Genomic DNA, 17,825 nt, shown 5'->3' on the forward strand with positions numbered 1-17,825 from the left:
TAAACTCGAACTTACCCCCATATTTCGAACTACCATGTTTTCCTTGAATCAATTTAATGTTTTGAAGTTACAAGACTTAACTGACTCCAAGCATCAGTCATGCCCAGTCAAACTAAATGGTACAGTGTGTTGCACTGGAAACAGTACGGGTTTACAAATACTTGTGGGTGGGTGGCACGGTAACGTAGCTGTTAGTGTAAAGTGCCAGTGACCCTGGTTCAATTCCCACTGCTGCCTGTAAGGAGCTTATACATTCTCCCTGTAGCTGTGTGGGTTTCCTCCCACATTCCAAAGACGTACGGATTGGAAGGTTAATCAGTGTAATTGAGAGGTGTGGGCTTGCTGGGTCAGAACAGCCTGTGACTGTGTACTGTGAGTCTCTAAATCTCTGCTTGCAGGGTAACAGAGGGGGTTTGCCAAAGATGAAATAATGATTACACATCAAAAAGTAAGTATGGGGTTGTGAAATATTGGAAATGTTGTTGGTGTTCATTTTGTTTGAAATAGAATATAAAAGCAAGAATATAATTCAGTGGCTTTATGAGGCATTGGTCAGACTGTGAGCAGCTTTGGGCCCCTTATCTAAGAAAAGATAGGCTGGCAGTGGGGAGGGTCCAGAGGAGTCTCATGAGATGATCCCGGCAATGAAAAGATTAGTGTACAAGGAGTGTTTGTTGGCTCTGGGCCTGTATTCACTGGAGTCTAGAAGAATGAGGAAGATCTCATTGAATCCTAATGAATATCAAAAGGCCTAGACGGAGCGGATGTGGAAAGGATGTTTCCTATAGTGGGTGAGTCTAGGTCCAGAGAGTACATCCTCGGAATAGAGGGACGTCCATTTAGAACAGGATCTCGTTAGCCAAGAGGTGGTCAATCTGTGGAATTCCTTGCCTAGGTGACCGTGAAGGCCAGGTCATTGGGTATATGTAAAGTGGAGGCTTATAGGTTCTTGATTAGTCAGGGTGTAAAAGATTACGGAGAGAAGGCAGGAGAATGGGATTGAGAGGGAAGCAAACTCAATGGGCCAAATGGCCTAATTCTGATCCTATGTCTGAGGGTCTAATAAAGCAGTGAGCTCTGTGACTCCCTCCCTATCTGCAGATCAGCAGCCAATCAGAACAGGAGTTTATTGTGCGGATGTGAAATGCAGGAAATGTTAGCATTCATTTTGCGAAGACTGGAGTATAGGAGCAAGGATATAATGCTGAGGATTTATAAGGCACTGTTCAGACTGTACTCGGAGTCTCGTGAGCAGGTCCAGGCTCCGCTTCTAAGGATGGATGTGCTGGCATCGGAGAGGGTCCCGAGAAGGTTCCCAAGAATTATTCCAGCAATGAAAGGATCAACACATGAGTAACGTTTGATCCTGGGCCAGGACCCGCTGGAGTTTAGAGGAATGAGGGGGAATGAGCCAAAATGGTGGTTTTGTCCTTCAGGGTTTGAAGTTTTAATTGGAACCATGAATAACTTAATGTAGAATGTCTCTGTGTGTACACTCTCCCTGGTATATAACATGCAAGCTCCCTTTACGTGTGATAAAAAGATATAAACAAGTGATTCTGCAGATACAGGAAATCCAGGTTGACACAAAATGCTGGAGGAACTCAGCTGGTCAGGCGGCATCTATGGAGAGGAATAAAGAGCCGATGTATTGACCAGAGACCCTTCATCAGGACCCAATTAAGCTTTTCATCAAACGCTTACGTAGCTGGGTCTCCTAAAGCAGACGGCTGAGAGAACTAGCATGCCCCCAGGGTGCTGTTTCTGATCAGGAATATCTCTCTCTCCCCTGGTATTCTATGTTTTAGACTGATCTGAGAGAGTAAATGGAAGTGAACAGCTGATTGTGATAAACTGGGATTGGAAGTGTCTGAGAGGCCTGGTTTGTTGTCAATGGAAACGATGATTAATGCTTGGGAGTTAAATGCTCCAGGCTCAGGGACCAGCTTGCTCACTTTTCACGTTCCTCTCGCTGCTGTCCACATGGTAGCTGGGCAGCTGTACAACTACAGAGTCAGATGACGCAGAAAGAGTCTCTTCGGCCCCTCACGTTATATAGAACAGTAGAGCACAGGAGCAGACCTTTCGGCCCACAGTGCTGTGCCAAACCATTTAAATTAGTCATCAGATGGCCAACTAAACTCATCCCCTCTGTCTACACAATGTCCATATCCTTCCATTTCCCTCACATTCATGTGTCTATCTCAACGTCTATTAAAAGTCTCCAGTGTATCTGCCTCTACCCTCACCCCACGCAGCACAATCCAGGCACCCACCACTCCCTGTGTAAAATGCTTACCCCTCACATCTCCCCCCCACCTTGATGAACAGTTTAGTTTATTCCCTGGGCACAGGATTAGTAGAGATACAGTATTCATAATTATGAGTATAGATAGGATTAAAGCAAGCAGGTTTTTCCCAGAGAGATTGGGTGAGACTAGAATTAGCGGCCTCGGGTTTAGGGTGAAAGGTGAAATATTTAAGCAGATTTTGATGGGGAACTTCTTCACTCAGATCTGTTCTGGGACCCTTACTCTTCGTGATTTTTATAAATGACCTGGATGAGGAAGTGGGGGGATGGGTTAGTAAGTTTGCTGATGACACAAAGGTTGGGGGCGTTGGGGATAGTGTGGAGGGCTGTCAGAGATTACAGTGGGACATCGATAGAATGCAAAACTGGGCTGAGAAGTGGCAGATGGAGTTCAACCCAGATAAGTGTGAAGTGGTTAATTTTGGTAGTTCAAATATGATGGCAGAATATAGTATTAATGATAAGACTCTTGGTAGTGTGGAGGATCAGAGGGATCTTGGGGTCCGAGGCCATAGGATGCTCAAAGCAGCTGTGCAGGTTGACTCTGTGGTTAAGAAGGCGTATGGTTTATTGGCCTTCATCAATCATGGAATTGAATTTAGGAGCTGAGAGGTAATGTTGCAGCTACATAGGACCCTGGTCAGACCCCACCTGGAGTACTGTGCTCAGTTCTAGTCGCCTCACTACAGGAAGGATATGGAAGCCATAGAAAGGGTGCAGAGGAGATTTACAAGGATGTTGCCTGGTCTGGGGAGCATGCCTTATGAGAATAGTTTGAGTGAACTTGGCCTTTTCTCCTTGGAGCAACGGAGAATGAGAGGTGACCTGATAGAAGTGTTCAAGATAATGAGAGTCATTGATCGTGTAGATAGTCAGAGGCTTTTTCCCAGGGCTGAAATGGTTGCCACAAGAGGACACAGGTTTAAGGTGCTGGGGAGTAGGTACAGAGGAGATGTCAGGGGTACGATTTTTTTACACAAAGAGTGGTGAGTGCGTGGAATGGGCTGCCAGCAATCATGGTGGAGGCAGATACGATAGGGTTTTTTAAGAGATTTTTAGATAGGTACATGGAGCTTAGTAAAATTGGAGGGCTATGGGTAAGCCTAGTAATTTCTAAGGTAGGGACATGTTTGGCACAACTTTGTGGGCCGAAGGGCCTGTACTGTGCTGTAGGTTTTTTATGGTTCTATGAATCACACATAACTAACAAACTAAAGTGCATTAATATTAAATATTGCAGGGTATGGAACAGATTAACCAATGACACTTCAAATATGACAAAGCAGGGAGTTCAGAAGCCTAACAAACTGGGGTACAGAACAGCTCAGTACAGGCCCTTCAGCCCACAATCGTGTGCTGACCTTTTAATCAACTTCCAGCTGTAACACAGGTGGATTTGGGTTAAACTGATGGTTGGACAGATTGGAAAGAAGCCTGTGTTTACCTGGAACATAGAACAGTACAGTGCAGGCCCGCAATGTTGTGCTGACGCTTCAATCTAACCCTCCTCTCCCACACAGCCCTCTATGTTTCTATCATCCACATCCTGGCCAGCTTGATTCGATGTAAACATCACATGCACATACAACCGATAAAGTTAATCTTTCTTTCTATCTAAAGTTCTCTTAAATGTTCCTAATGTATCTGCCTTTACCATCACTCCTAGCAGGATATTCAAAGTTCATTTATTATCAAAGTATGCATCCATTATACAACCTTGAGATTTGTCTCCTTACAGGCAGCCACAAAACAAAGAAACCACCCAGAAAACTGAAAAGTTGAACACCCAATGTACAGAGAAATAAAACCAAATTATTCAAACAATAAATGCAAGCAAATAGCATTCTGAGATAAAGTTCACAAAGTGAGTCTGGCCACAGACCCTTAGTTCAGTGCAGAGCAGAGCAGCAAGCAGAGATGGCCCGTCCCTCACCTCAGGTCCCAACACCCTTTCAATCTAGACCAGCATTGAAATCATCATTCAAATCCTGGGTTCAGTTGCCTCGTCATACATGCAGTCTCTACCCTGCAGCCTTGATTCCAGCATGTACTCAACCTTTCTGATTCGACACAGCACTTAAGTTGTTGTCCACGCCTCAGGTTCAGTTGATTCGATGCGCGTCTGGGTCGTGGACCTCGCTGCCTCAATTCAGCCTGTGCCCGACCTTTCCAATTTGGCCTGGTCCTTAAATCACTCGAAATTCAGGTATTCATGCACCCATCACTCTCTGAGTGAAAGACCCAGCTCTGACATCCCCCCTATACTTTCCTCCGATCAGTTTAAAATTACACCCTCTGGTATTAACCATTCCCACCCTGAGACAAGGTCTTTGGCTGGTTGTCCATTTATAGCAATGACAGTAAGAGTTGTAGCGGGCTAGTGTGACTGTGTGAAATGGTTCCGTTTAGTGTTGTCAGGGTTGCTTTACAACAGGAATAATTTTAGAAATTTTCTATTTAGAGATACAATATGGTAATAGAGCCTTCTGGCCCAGTGAGCTTGTGCTGTCCCATTACACCCGTGTGTCCAATTAAACTTCTAACCCGTATGTTTTTGGAACGTGGGAGAAAACCAAAGCACCCAGAGGAACCTTACATGGTCATGGTTGAGAGAGGGGGGTGCTCCTTACAGACAGTGGCGGGAATTGAACACAGATCATGTGCTGCAGTAAGGTAGGTGATTGTTTAAAGAATCATTCACACTGTAATTTTTTCTCATTTCCACCTTCTCTGCAGCTCATGGCTGAGTACAGCAGTCACCAAACACCCCACTGCATATGGTTCCTACATCCACCTATTCCAATCGCCAGTGGAAATGGGGCTTATTCTGGGAACCATAACCTTGGCACTACAGGGCGAGGATGGGGAGGAGAATGAGGGCAGAGGGCTTGTGAAGGACTAACAAGGGGCCAACTCCTGTTAACAACATCCAGAATTTTGGAATGGCAAAGAAAATAGGAATTCCACCAAGGACGGTCCCAAGCCCGGCTGCGAAAGTAGGAGAATTGGACATGGGACTTGCAAACTCCATCTTGCAAAAACCCTGAGCTACAGAAACAGCAACAGAAGCTCTGGAGACCTCATTCCCTGAGAAAGGAAGAATCTTTGCCCAGAAAAGTCATGAAGTTGTGTTGTGAACACAGGTCGATCAACCTTCAGCCCAGGACAGACGCTTCTGGACTATGACCTGGTAGGGGTGATGGGCTTGAGAAGACGAAGAAGAAGGAAGAAAAGAAGGAAAACAACATTGGTACATCTCTCAGTTAAAACGCTGAGATGGTGGTGTAAAATCTCCACCCTGTCACATCACATTGCGATGAATAATTAGATAGCTCAATTGCCATGACGACCTAAACCAGAAAAAATAAACTACTCATTTAGCAGTTGGTCATTGGCAGACCAAGTGCTGGGAGAGGAGGAGGGCACGAGGATTTTCACAAGGACATGGGCCTTCCTGTAGAACACCTGAAGCTGGGAACTATATCCTTATTTTTTAAATTTTCATCCCTCACCGATTACAAGTGAAACGGCAATTCTAGACACAAGAGGTTCTGCAGAGGCTGGAGGTCTTGAGCAAAGCGCACAAAATGCTGGAGGAGCTCAACAGGTCAGGCAGCATCAATGCAGAAGGGCTGTTTATCCCCTGCCTGACTTGCTGAGTTCCTCCATTATGTTGTGTGAGAAATGTAAATTCTGATATTTCGTTCTTGTATTGGGAATATATTTTAAGGCTATAAGATCAAAAGGTATAGGAGCAGAATTGGGGCATTTGGCCCATCGAGTCTGTTCTGTCATTTCATCATGGCTGATCCATTTTCCTTCTCATCCCCAATCTCCTGCCTTCTCCCCATATCCCTTCATGCCCTGACCAGTCAAGAATCTATCCACCTCTGCCTTAAACATACCCAATGACTTGCCTCCACAGCCACCTGTGGCAACGAATTCCACTCATTCCCCACTCTCTGGCTAAAGAAAGGGAATATAATCTTTAGAATATTAACCACGATTTTTATTTAATGATATATCTTTTAGTGCGTATAGAACACCAGTAAGGCTCCAGTTTCCTTCCGCAGTCCATGGAGGTACAGATTGGGATTATTAATTTGTGGCCATGCTACGTCAGTGCTGGAAGCATGGTGATACCTGTGGGCTGTCCCCAGCACATCCACAGACTGTCTTGGTCTTTGACTGAAATTATACATTTCACTGTATGTTTCATAAGACAAAGGAGCAGAATTAGGCCATTCAGCCCATCGGGTCTGCTCCACCATTTCATGATGGATGATTTATTATCCCTCTGAACTCCTTTCTCCTTCCGTCTCCCCGTAATCTTTGATACCCTGACTAATCAAAAACTTATCAACATCCACCTTAAATATATCCAATGATATATGTCTCCACAACAGTCTGTGGTAATGATTTTCACAGATTCACCACCCTCTGGTTAAAGAAATTCGTCCTCATCTCTGTTCCAAATGGACTACCCTCTATTCTGAGGCTGTGCCCGCCGGTCCTAGACTCTGCAACTACAGGAAACATCCTCTCCACATCCACTGTATCGAGACTTTCAATATTTGGCCTTTCGATGAACATGTGGCAAATAATCTAATCTTAATATGCAAAATTTGTACCATCGTGACATCCTGACTTTTGTACGCAGTGCTCTGACAGATGAAGTCATGTGTGACAAATGCCTTCTTTACCACCTTGTCCACCTGTGTTGCCATGTCGAGGGCATCTAATAGGACAGGGAATTAACCCAGGAGTTCAATTAATGCACATTTCCTGTGCTGACTGTCTAAAGGAAAAGCCTGGTCTGTCCCTCTCCTTCACCACCTAACCTCAAAACCTTTTCTTTTCAGCCTTTATTAAGTAAGTGGGAATCTAGGTTTCCCTATACAATATTTCAGTGTTTCTTTCATAGTGAGTGTGCAGGGATTTGATGTGTCACTGAGCCTCTACAGGTGTGCGATGGAGAGCGTTACATCACCGTCTGGTATGAAGGCTCCATATTCCAGGATCGGAAAGAGATGCAAGGCTTATAGGCTCAGGCAGCACCATAGTGAGTACAGCCCTCCCCACTACCAGTTCAAACCAAACCGTCAATCTCGCTGATGACACGACAGTAGTTGGCCTCATCAACAACGGCGACGAGACAGAGTACAGAGAGGGGGGTAGGGTGGCTTGTAGATGGTGCGAGAACAGAAAGAGTCTCACTGGGGACAAAACTTAAAGAGACTTTAGGAAGGTGCAGGGCTGACTGTACATAAAAGGCCCCTCTGTGGAGAGAGTTAGGAACACCATGTTTCTGGGAGTGCACGTATGGACAATATGACCTGGCCCCTCAACACCACCTCTTTGGAGAAAGAAACCACAACAGCGACTCCACTTGCTGAGGAGACTGAGGCAAAGTGCCGCCTCCCCCCAATCTAACCGGAGTCCCACTCAGTGTGGTGCATCACTGTCCAGTACAGGAATTACTCGGCATCTGCCCAAGACCTAACAAAGAATTATGAAGACGGCTGAGAGAATTATTGGGGTCTCTCTTCCATCCATTGGAGATACTTAACAGGAGGACTAAGTGCGCAGAACCCTTGGCATTGTCAATGATCCCTCCCATCCATCCCACAATCTTTTCGACCCCCTACCATCAGACAGGGGTATCCTAGCATTCAGGCAAGAACTGTTAGGATGGGAAGCAGCTCCTTCTCCCAGGCCGTGAGACAGCTGATCTCCCTGCCACTGCCCAGGTCTCATCATGAATGTAGCACCAGTAGTGTTAAACTGTTTACTTTGTGAATACACCTTATGCTAAATGTCAGTCTTCTGGAATATATTTAATTATTTGTGAATTTATTTGTGGATATATTACTTTACGTGCCGTGTTTGAGTTATAAGTACAGTGTTGTGCACTGCGGTCTGGAGGAATGTTGTTTCACTTGGCAGTATACATGTATACAGCTGAATGACAATAAACTTGAACTTAAAACACAAAAATACAACTGCAGATGTTGTGGATCAAAGAATATGTACACAACACTGGAAGAACTCAGCAGGCCAGGCAGCATCAGGAATTCCTGATGAAGGATCTCGGCCCAAAACGTTGGCTACTCTTTTCTCACGGATGCTGCCTGGCCTGCTGAGTTCTTCCAGTGTTGTGTACGTAAACTTGAACTTGATCTTCAAAAAGCCAGTGCCTCAGAAGCGGCATCCATCATGAAGGACTCCATCATCCAGGACATGCCCTCTTCTCATTGCTACCATCAGGGAGGAGGTGCAGGAGCCTGAAGACACACACTTAACGTTTTAGGAACAGCTTCATCCTCTCTGCCATCAGATTGCTGAATGGATTATGAACATTACCTCACTAATTTGCTCTTGTTTTGCACAACTTTTATTTTTAGTATAGACTTGTAATTTACAGTAATTTTTATGTACTGCACTGTACTGCTACTGTAAAACAGCACATTTCAGAAAAACTCACACAGAATGCTGGAGGAACTCAGCAGGTCGGGCAGCATCTATCAAAATGAATAAAGAATCAATGTTTTTGGCTGAGACCTTTCTTTAGGACATATACTTCACAACATACTGTATATCAGTGATGATAAAGCTAGCTTCTGATTCTGATCCACTTGGACGATGAGAATCTTTTCCTGCAGAGGGAAGGGGTAACCAATGTAAAACTGGACGAGGTCAGGAAGAGAAAGAACCATGTTAGCCTGGCCTCCATGGCACACTCTGCTGTCTCTGGCCTTGCAGGAGGGCCAACGGTCTGGGGATATACTTACTGTGGCGGAGAATCTTGGTACATCACGTTGACCTGAGAGAGTGTCTCCGTGTAGGAATCAAAGTCAAAGACAGGTGGATAATCCTCAATACAAGTTGACCTTAGCTCACCAATGGACTCTCCAAACGAAAAGGCATCTGGGGCTGTGGAACAGAAGCATGAAGACATAATCAAGCCACGTTCTATTAACTACGTTTCAAACCACTAGCTGCATCATCATCTGGAATGGGATCTGTACGAGATTGGAAAAAGCTGCAGAAAGTTGCGAACTCAGTCAGCTCCACCTTGGGCACTAGTTTCCCCAACATCAAGGACACTTTCAAAAGGAGATGAAGAGTTCTTGTAAGTGAGTGCATAGGTTATTCTTTCTTTTAGCGCTACATATTTACTTCTTATTGTAATTTATAATTCTTTATTATGTACTGCAACGTACTGCTGCTGCCATGTTTTATAGCTGACACTGAACCACTCATTGTGCTGGGGAAACTATCTGCTCCTTTGTGTTAGAGCAAACTTGCTGAGGAATCAGGGCTATTGGAACCTGCACCATAGATCTGCAAACCCAACCCTTTATGTACTTATCCAAACTTCTCTTAAACGTTGCAGTTGAACTCGCAGAAACCACTTCCCCTAGCAGCTCATTCACCCTTGCATTTCTCTCTGTGAAGAAGCTCTCCCTCAGGTTCCCAGGTGCAATGAAAAACTTACTTTCTGAAGAATCACAGAAACAGGCCCATCTAGTCCATGCCAAACTGTTATTCAGCCTAGTCCCATCGAACTGCACCTGGACCACAGGTGACCATAGCCCTCCCACCCATGTACTCTTCCAAAGATGTCTCATCACATACTCCAAGGGCAAGGACAGAAAGGGTTAAACACGGAGTACCTACACATTTCCAATAACAAACACATGAGCTTAAGAAACTGCAGAGAGTGGTGGACTCTGCCAAATAGACAGGAGATGCTGCCTCGAGAAGATACCATCCGTCATCAAAGACTCCCACCATTTGGGCCTTGAAGTCTTCTTGCAGCTACCACTGGGCAGCAGGTAGAGAAACCTGACGTCTCACATCACCTGGTTCAGGAATGGCTACTTGCCTTCAACCATTCAGCGTCTGAACTAACAGCACAGCCCTGACCACTGCAGTTATGCAACGTGATGACTGCTGTAAGTAAGCTTCTCATTGCCCCGGGAACACGACAGGTAACTTCGTCACTCAGAGGATAGTGTGAACAGGGAACGAGCTGCCAGCAAAAGTGGTGAATGGGGTTCAGTTGCAACATTTAAGAGATGTTTGGACAGGCACATGGATGAAAGTGGTACAGAGGGCTATGGTCCAGGTGCAGGTCGATGGTACTAGGCAGGTTAATAGTTTGGCACAGACTAGATGGGCCAAAGGGCCTGTGTCTGTGCGGTAGTGTTCCATGGCTCTATGCTCAACTCTTCTGCTTTCCCAACTCAGGGGCAATTACTTTCACCCACGGACATAACAGATCCCTTCTTCTCCAACCCTTTACCTTTCCCACCCATCCGGCTTCACCTATCAGCTCCTAGCTTGTCCTCTTCTGCTACCCCCTCCTTCTTATCCTTCCCCTTTCCTCTCCAGTCCTGAACAAGGGTCTTGGCCCAAAACATCGACTATTTAATCAGTTTCACAGATGCAGCCTGACCTGCTGAGTTCCACCAGCACTTTGTGTTTGATGGAGGTATACAGGTATAAAATTATGACAGCTATAGGTCAAACAAATGCAAACAGGTTGAGTGCGACTAGAATTAGACGTTATGGTTTAAGGGGTGGAAGGTGAGATATTTAAGGGTTACCTGAGGGGGACCTTCTTCACCTGGAAGGTGGTGTGAGTGTGGAATGAACTGCCAGAGGAAATGGCGAATGTGGGTTCAATTGTAACATTTAAGAGAAGTTTGGATAAATACATGGATAGGAGTGGAATGGAGGCATATAGACTGGGTGTAGGTTAATGGGACAAAGCAGAATGACAGTTCAGCATGGACTAGATGGGCTGAAAGGCCTGTTTCTGCGCTGTAGCACTCCATGACTCTGTACATGTGACATTAAACTTAATTTTGACTTTGATGTGGATCAGTTCCAACACGAGAAGGAAATCCCCGTCTCTTCACTGTATTGAATTTCCACCACCATTTGCATGTTTATGGAGAAGGTGGATTGATCTGAATTAGAATCAGATTTACTGCCACTTCATTAGAGACATGAGTGGAACCTGGTCTGGTCTTCTGTTGCTGTAGCCCATCCACTTCAATGTGTTGTGCATTTAGAAATGCTGATTTGCATACCACTGTTGTAACATGTCACCTTCCTGTCAGCTTGAACCAGTCTGGCTGTTCTCATCTGACCTCTCTCACTGACAAGGCATTTTTTTCCCACAGGATTGACACTCACTGGATGTTTTTTTGTTTTTCTCTGTAAACTCCAGAGACTGTCGTGCATGAAAATCCCAGGAGATCAGCAGTTTCTGAGATACTCAAACCACCCTGTCTGGCACCAAGAATCATTCCATGGTCAAAGTCACTTAGATCACTTTTCTTCCCCATTCTGATGTTTGGTCTGAGTAACAACTGAAACTCTTGACCACGTCTGTGTGCTTTTATGCATTGAGTTGCTGCCACATGATTAGCTGATTAGATATTTACATTAACGAGCAGGTGTGCCTAATAAAATGGCCACTGAGTGTACGTAGAGAAATATGTTACTGTGTGGCAGCAATACTGGTAATACATAAAGTTATTAGAAATCATAAAGGTAAAGGAATTGTGCAGAAAACTGGAATACAAGGTTGTGATATTGAGGCAGACAGGCGAGTGTATGAAAGGGAAGAGGTATCTTTGAACACAGTGACCCTGACTTGAGGCTAAAGATTATTCCCTTGTCCCTGTGCACAGTTTTTAAGAAGCTGACTGCTGGTGCAAATCCGACAGAAATAAATCTGAGACTGGTGTCTCAGATCGGTGACCGGCTAAGCAGTGCAGGTTGCATTAGGAGACGGCAAATTTGCAGGAGACTTTGCTATTCTGAATTGTCTTGCCGATGACCTTGAACCGATCCATGGACGTGACAAGCAAACCAACAGCCCAGGTGCTGGAGCCTATTCCAACATAACGTCTGCCAGAACAAGTCAGGGTCAACGCTGGATATATTATACGGACTGACAGTTCCCTAATGGACTGTCTCACGCTTCACGCTCTCCTGATTCACACCAGCCTCTTGCTTTTCAGTAACAGAGAAAGAATATGAATCTTATTTTCATTTGATTAATTTAATTAGAGATACAGCGCAGAACAGACCCTTCCAGCCCAGCAGCCCACCGATTTAACCCTAGCCTAATCACAGGAAAATTTACAATGACCGATTAACCTACTAATCGATACGTGTTTGGATTGTGGGAGCAAACCGGAGCACCCGGAGGAAACCCACGTGCACACGGGAAGAATGTACAAACTTCTTGCAGAGGTCAGCGGAATTGAACTCCGACGACCAAAGCTGTAATAGTGTTTTGCTAACCGCGACACCACCATGACACCCATGGTACCAAGGAATCTCTACAGAAGATATGCAGGGCAGTATTTTTAATAGACATTGTGGTGGGTGCCTGAGGTGGTGGGGGTGGTCTCATAGATGCTGCCCGACCTGTTGTGTTCCTCCAGTTCCTTTGTGTGTTACTGCAGATTTATAGCATTCCCACTCTCACAAATCTCTGCTGCCAACACTGACTAGTTTTCTCCCTTCTCCTTTCTTGGTGAAGGATCATTGTCTCTTTTATCTAAGATGTGCTGGCATAGGAGGGTCCAGGGAAGATTAACCAGAATGATTCGAGGAATGAAAGGGTTAACATATGAGGAACATTTGATGGCTCTGGGTGTGTACTCACTGGAGCTTAGGAGAATGGGTGGTGTGTGGAATCTCACTGAAACCTATCAAATATTGAAGGACCGAGGCAGACTGGATGTGTAAAGGATGTTTCCTGTAATGGGGGAGTCTCGGACCAGAGGGCACAGCATCAGAATAGAGGGATGTCCATTTAGAACAGAAATGAGGAGGGATTTATTTAGCCTGAGTGTGTGTGTGTGAATTTGTGCATAAGTGAGTGTGTGAATTAATGGACCAACTCCGATGACCATGCATGGGCCCAAGGTACCTCCAGTTAGGTGCCCAGAACAAAAGGCATATATTATTTATTTTTAATTAGCGATACAGCGCAGTAACTGTCCCTTTGGCCCAACGACGCCGTGGTGCCCAATTAGACCTAGTGACCGATTAAGCTCCTATCCTGTGCATCTTTGTAATGTGGGCAGAAACCAGAGCACCCGGAGGAAACTCATGTGGTCACAGGGAGAATGTACAAACTCCTTACAGACAGTGGCGGGAATTGAACCCCGATTGCTGAATCTGTAATGGAGTTACTCTAGCTGCTACATTACAATGCCCCCTTATATACTCTGGGAACAGATTTCTGGGAAGAGGGGCCATCAAAGGTCAGCCCCAAGCTCACTGAATTGTTCAGTAGGTTAAAGGGGCTGAATGGCCAACTTGTTCCTCTTCCTTAAGGTGTGAAAGGAGCTGTGCTCTGCAGTAACTTGATGTCCACCCTGGGAGTCTTCTTGAGCTAATGGGCAACGTTGCATTGGCATTTAACCATTGCTGGACCCGAAGTCCCTCCTCCTCCAACCTCCCCCCCCCCCGGACCCCCGTCACTACCACTTGCCCCTCGTGCCTGACCTGTGACTCCTCCCGGTGAGGTCAAGGAAGGAACCACCCATCCCATAATCTCTTTGACCCACTACTATCAGGAAGGAGGTACAGGCGCATGGGTAACGGCTTCTTCCCTCAGGCTGTGAGATTAATGAATACCCTGCCACCACCACCGAGGACTCGCCACTAGGACAGTGAGCTGTTTACAGTCTATCTGTGCTGTGCACCACATGCATTTTGAATTATATCTACTAACTTACTGAGGTAATATTTTGTTTTATGTTTTGTAGATGCACTGTGGTCCAGAGACACTCTGTTTCGTTTGGTTGCGTATACAAGCCATCATACGGCAATAAACTTGACTTTGAACCTGAAACGCAAGGGATGGTGGGGTGGGCTGTCGATCGGAGCGCTTGAGAGGCTCACCGTAACTGGCTTCCGCCCTGATGTTGGAGTTTCTCAGCCGGCTGTCCTTCCTAAAGCTGCCGACGATGATGGTCATGCAGGAGAGGAAGAGGACCAGGCCGATGACGATGCCCGCCACGACCAGGGGTGACACTAGCAGGTTGGCATCACTGCCGCTCTCGTAGTGCGGATACCCGTGGCTCCCACCGCTCTGGTTCGACAGCAGCTCTGCAGGAGCACAGAAGGTTTGCGATGAGCTTTTGCTGGTGTGAAAAGATTCACAGTCAGTGTTGAAACATTACCCATCAGTGCACAGCACCCCCCCCCCCCCCCGGCGTCCCTCCCACTGCCTCCGTGAATCTGCATTTAGATCTATTTCGAAATTCTGACACTGACTGAGGGGAAACAAACAAACACAGTGATGTGAACAAATGCTGGAGGGACTCAGCAGATCAGGCAGCATCTACGGAAAGGAATAAACAGTCGACATGTTGGTCTGGGACCCTTCCTCTGGACTGGAAAGTTGCCAGGATAAGCAGGTGGGGGGAGGGGAAGAAGGAAAAGTTAGACGGTGATAAGTGAAGTCAGGTTGGTGGGGAGGGTGGGGTTGAAGCAAGAAGCTGGGAGGAGGTAAGTAGAAAAGGGCTGAAGAAGAGGGAATCTGATAGGAAAGAAGTGTGGACCATGCAAGAAAGGGTACGAGGAGGGGCACGAGGGGGAAGTGAGAGGCAGGTGAGCAGAAGAGGGAAGAGGCCAGAGTGATGAATGGAAGAAGGTGGAATGGGGAGCAGTGCACATCTTTCCAACCTAGTCAACTTGAGCCAAGCAAACTGGGTCAACTGGAAGGAAGTCAGTGTTTACGCAGGTCACAGTGCAGGCCATTCAGCCCACAATATTGTGCTGACCTTTTAACCTACTCAAAGATCCATCTAACACTTCCATCCCACATAAACCTCCATTTTTCTTTCAACCATGCGCCTATCTAAGAGTCTCTTAATTACTATTTTTATAGCAGTTTAACTATCCCTTGTACTTGCTTGTACTTTCATATAATTATCAATACACACTCAGTGGCCACTTCATGTGGTTCTTCCTGTAACTAATAAAGTGGCCACTGAGTGTGTGCTCATGGTCTTCTGCTTTGTAGCCCATCCACTTCAAGGTTTGACATGTTGTGAGTTCAGAGGTGTTCCTCTGCACTGTTGTAACGTGTGGTTATTTGAGTTACTGTCACCTTCCTGCCAGCCTGAACCAGTCTGGCCATTCTCCTCTGGCCTCTCTCATTAACAAGGCATTTTTTCTCAGAACTGCTGCTCACAGGATGATTTTTATTTGTCACACCATTCTCTGCAAACCCTAAAGCAGGGGTTCCCACCTGCTTTTTTAATGCCATGGACTAATACCATTAAGTGAGGGGTCTGTGGACCCCCTGCAGACCCCCTGCGTCTAGAGACTGTTGTGGGTGAAAATCCCAGGAGATCAGCAGTTTCTGTGATACTCAAACCATAAGACCCAGGAAATAGAACTAGTGCATTCAGTCCATCCTCTGCCAGCCCTCTCAACACCATTCTCTCGCCGCCTCCCCATGACCTTTGATGCACTGATTAATGACAACATTCTGTCCGGCACCAACAATCATTCCATGGTCAAAGTCACAGATCACGTTTCTTCCCCATTCTGACATTTGGTCTGAACACCAACTGAACCTCTTGACCATGTCTGCATGCTTTCATGCACTAAGATGCTGCCAGGTGATTGGCTGATTAGGTACTTGCTTTAATAAGCAGGTGGACACTGAGTGTAGGTTAATTAAATCAGTGAATTCTCCACTAATTGCAGTTCAGCTGCTTCTGGATTTTTCTACAGGCCGCTGGGTCGGTGTTCCTGGAAGTGAGAGGCCTGACGTCTGCAGGTCTGGGGCAAGAACTGGAGGTTGGTAGCCGGGAGGCCTGTCTGGGTGGGAGAAACGAGCTTACCTTACTGCTGTTCTGAGTCACTGCCGTTGTTACTTATTAACACAGGCCACTGACTGCAGCTTGCCAGAGTCCTCCAAGATCTTTGGAGCTTCTGCTGGTGTTTCTGTGGTTCTGGGTTTTTACGGGATGGGTTACCAGCCGTACGCCCGATCTTCCTCCTTTTGCAGATGGGCTTGGCACCACCAACGGCAGATATTGTCGTTGCCGTTTCTTGTCGTACGTTTTTCTACTGAACACTGTGGACTGGCGTGCTGGGGCCGGAATGTGCGGCAATACTTGTGGGCTGCCCCCAGCACATCCTTGGGTTGTGTTGTTTGTTAAAACAAACGGTGCATTTTACCGTATGTTCCAAATAACACGTGATAAGTAAACAAATTGAAATCTGAAACTGATTGACAGTGTGCTGGAGGACAAGACTCTCACAGACTTTAGAAGCATTTGGACCAGCACAGAAAGCCAATGACCTTCTGCAGGTAAATAGGATTATTACAGGTGGGAATAGCTGCAGAATGAGGTTTATAGAACATAGAAATCTACAGCACATTACAGGCCCTTTGTCCACAATGTTGTGCTGACTATGTAACCTACTCTGGAGACAGCCTAGAATTTCCCTACCACGTATCCTCTATTTTTCTAAGCTCCATGTTCCTAAAAAAGAGTTTCTTAAGAGACTCTATTGTATCTGCTTCCACAACCGTCGCTAGAAGTGGATTCCACACACCAACCACTCTCTGACATCCCTATTTCCAAGCACCTTAAAACTATGCCCCCTTGTGTTAGCCATTTCAGTCCTGGGGAAAAGCCTCTGACTATCCACACGATCAATACCTCTCATCATCTTGTACGTTTCTGTGATACACCAACCACCCCATCAGACACCAACAATCATCCCACATGCAAAGTCACTTAGATCACGTTTCTTCCCCAGGCTGATGTTTGGTCTGGACCTCTTGACTGTGCCTGCATGCTTTTATGCATTGAGTTGCTGTCTTGTGATTGGCTGCTTGGATATTTTGATTAACAAGGTGTATAGGTGTACCTAATGAAGTGGCTGCTGAGTACAAATTCTATTTGTCTATGCTGACCTGAGCTAACCCTATTTGCCTGCATTTGGCCCATATCTCTTTAGTCTTTGCTACACAGGTACCTGTCCAAATGTTTTTAAATAGATTTGGAATTTATTCCCTGGAATGTTGGAGAATCATGGGAGATTTGATTAAGGTATACAACATTATCAGAGTATAGATAGGATAAATGCAAGCAGACTTCTTCTACTGAGACATCAACTAGAGGTCATGGGTTAAAGATGAAAGGTGAAATGTTTAAGAGGAGCATGAAGGAAATCTTCATTCAGAGGGTATTAAGAATGAGGAACGAACTGCCAGTGTAAGTGGTGGACGAGGGGTCGATTGCAATCTTTAAGAGGAATTTGGATAGGTACGTGGATGTGGCTAGATGGGGACTAGGCAGATTAATGGTTAGGCATGAACGGTGGTGTAGTGGCATTGGCACCGGACTTTGAGGCAAGTGGTCTCGGGTTCATCTCTGGCTGGCTCCTTGCACACTTTCCAGCTGTGCTGGGTTGAGCTTCGGGCTAGCCCTGGAGTTCTGAACTACCT

General features: G+C 45.8%; 1 protein-coding gene across 3 annotated transcripts in view; it reads right to left on the reverse strand.

The window, feature by feature from the left end:
* Positions 1–17,825, reverse strand: part of bean1 (brain expressed, associated with NEDD4, 1) — a 97,367-nt gene that overhangs the window by 18,608 nt on the left and 60,934 nt on the right. For all 3 annotated transcript variants that reach the window (XM_059992418.1, XM_059992417.1, XM_059992419.1), the window contains 2 exons: positions 14,252–14,458; positions 9,103–9,244 (listed from right to left, as the gene is read on the reverse strand). In XM_059992418.1, coding sequence (XP_059848401.1) covers positions 9,103–9,244; positions 14,252–14,458 — 349 coding nt within the window. The remainder of the gene's footprint in view (positions 1–9,102; positions 9,245–14,251; positions 14,459–17,825) is intronic.

The sequence above is a fragment of the Hypanus sabinus genome, chromosome 17, assembly GCF_030144855.1.
Source record: "Hypanus sabinus isolate sHypSab1 chromosome 17, sHypSab1.hap1, whole genome shotgun sequence".
NCBI lineage: Eukaryota > Metazoa > Chordata > Chondrichthyes > Myliobatiformes > Dasyatidae > Hypanus > Hypanus sabinus.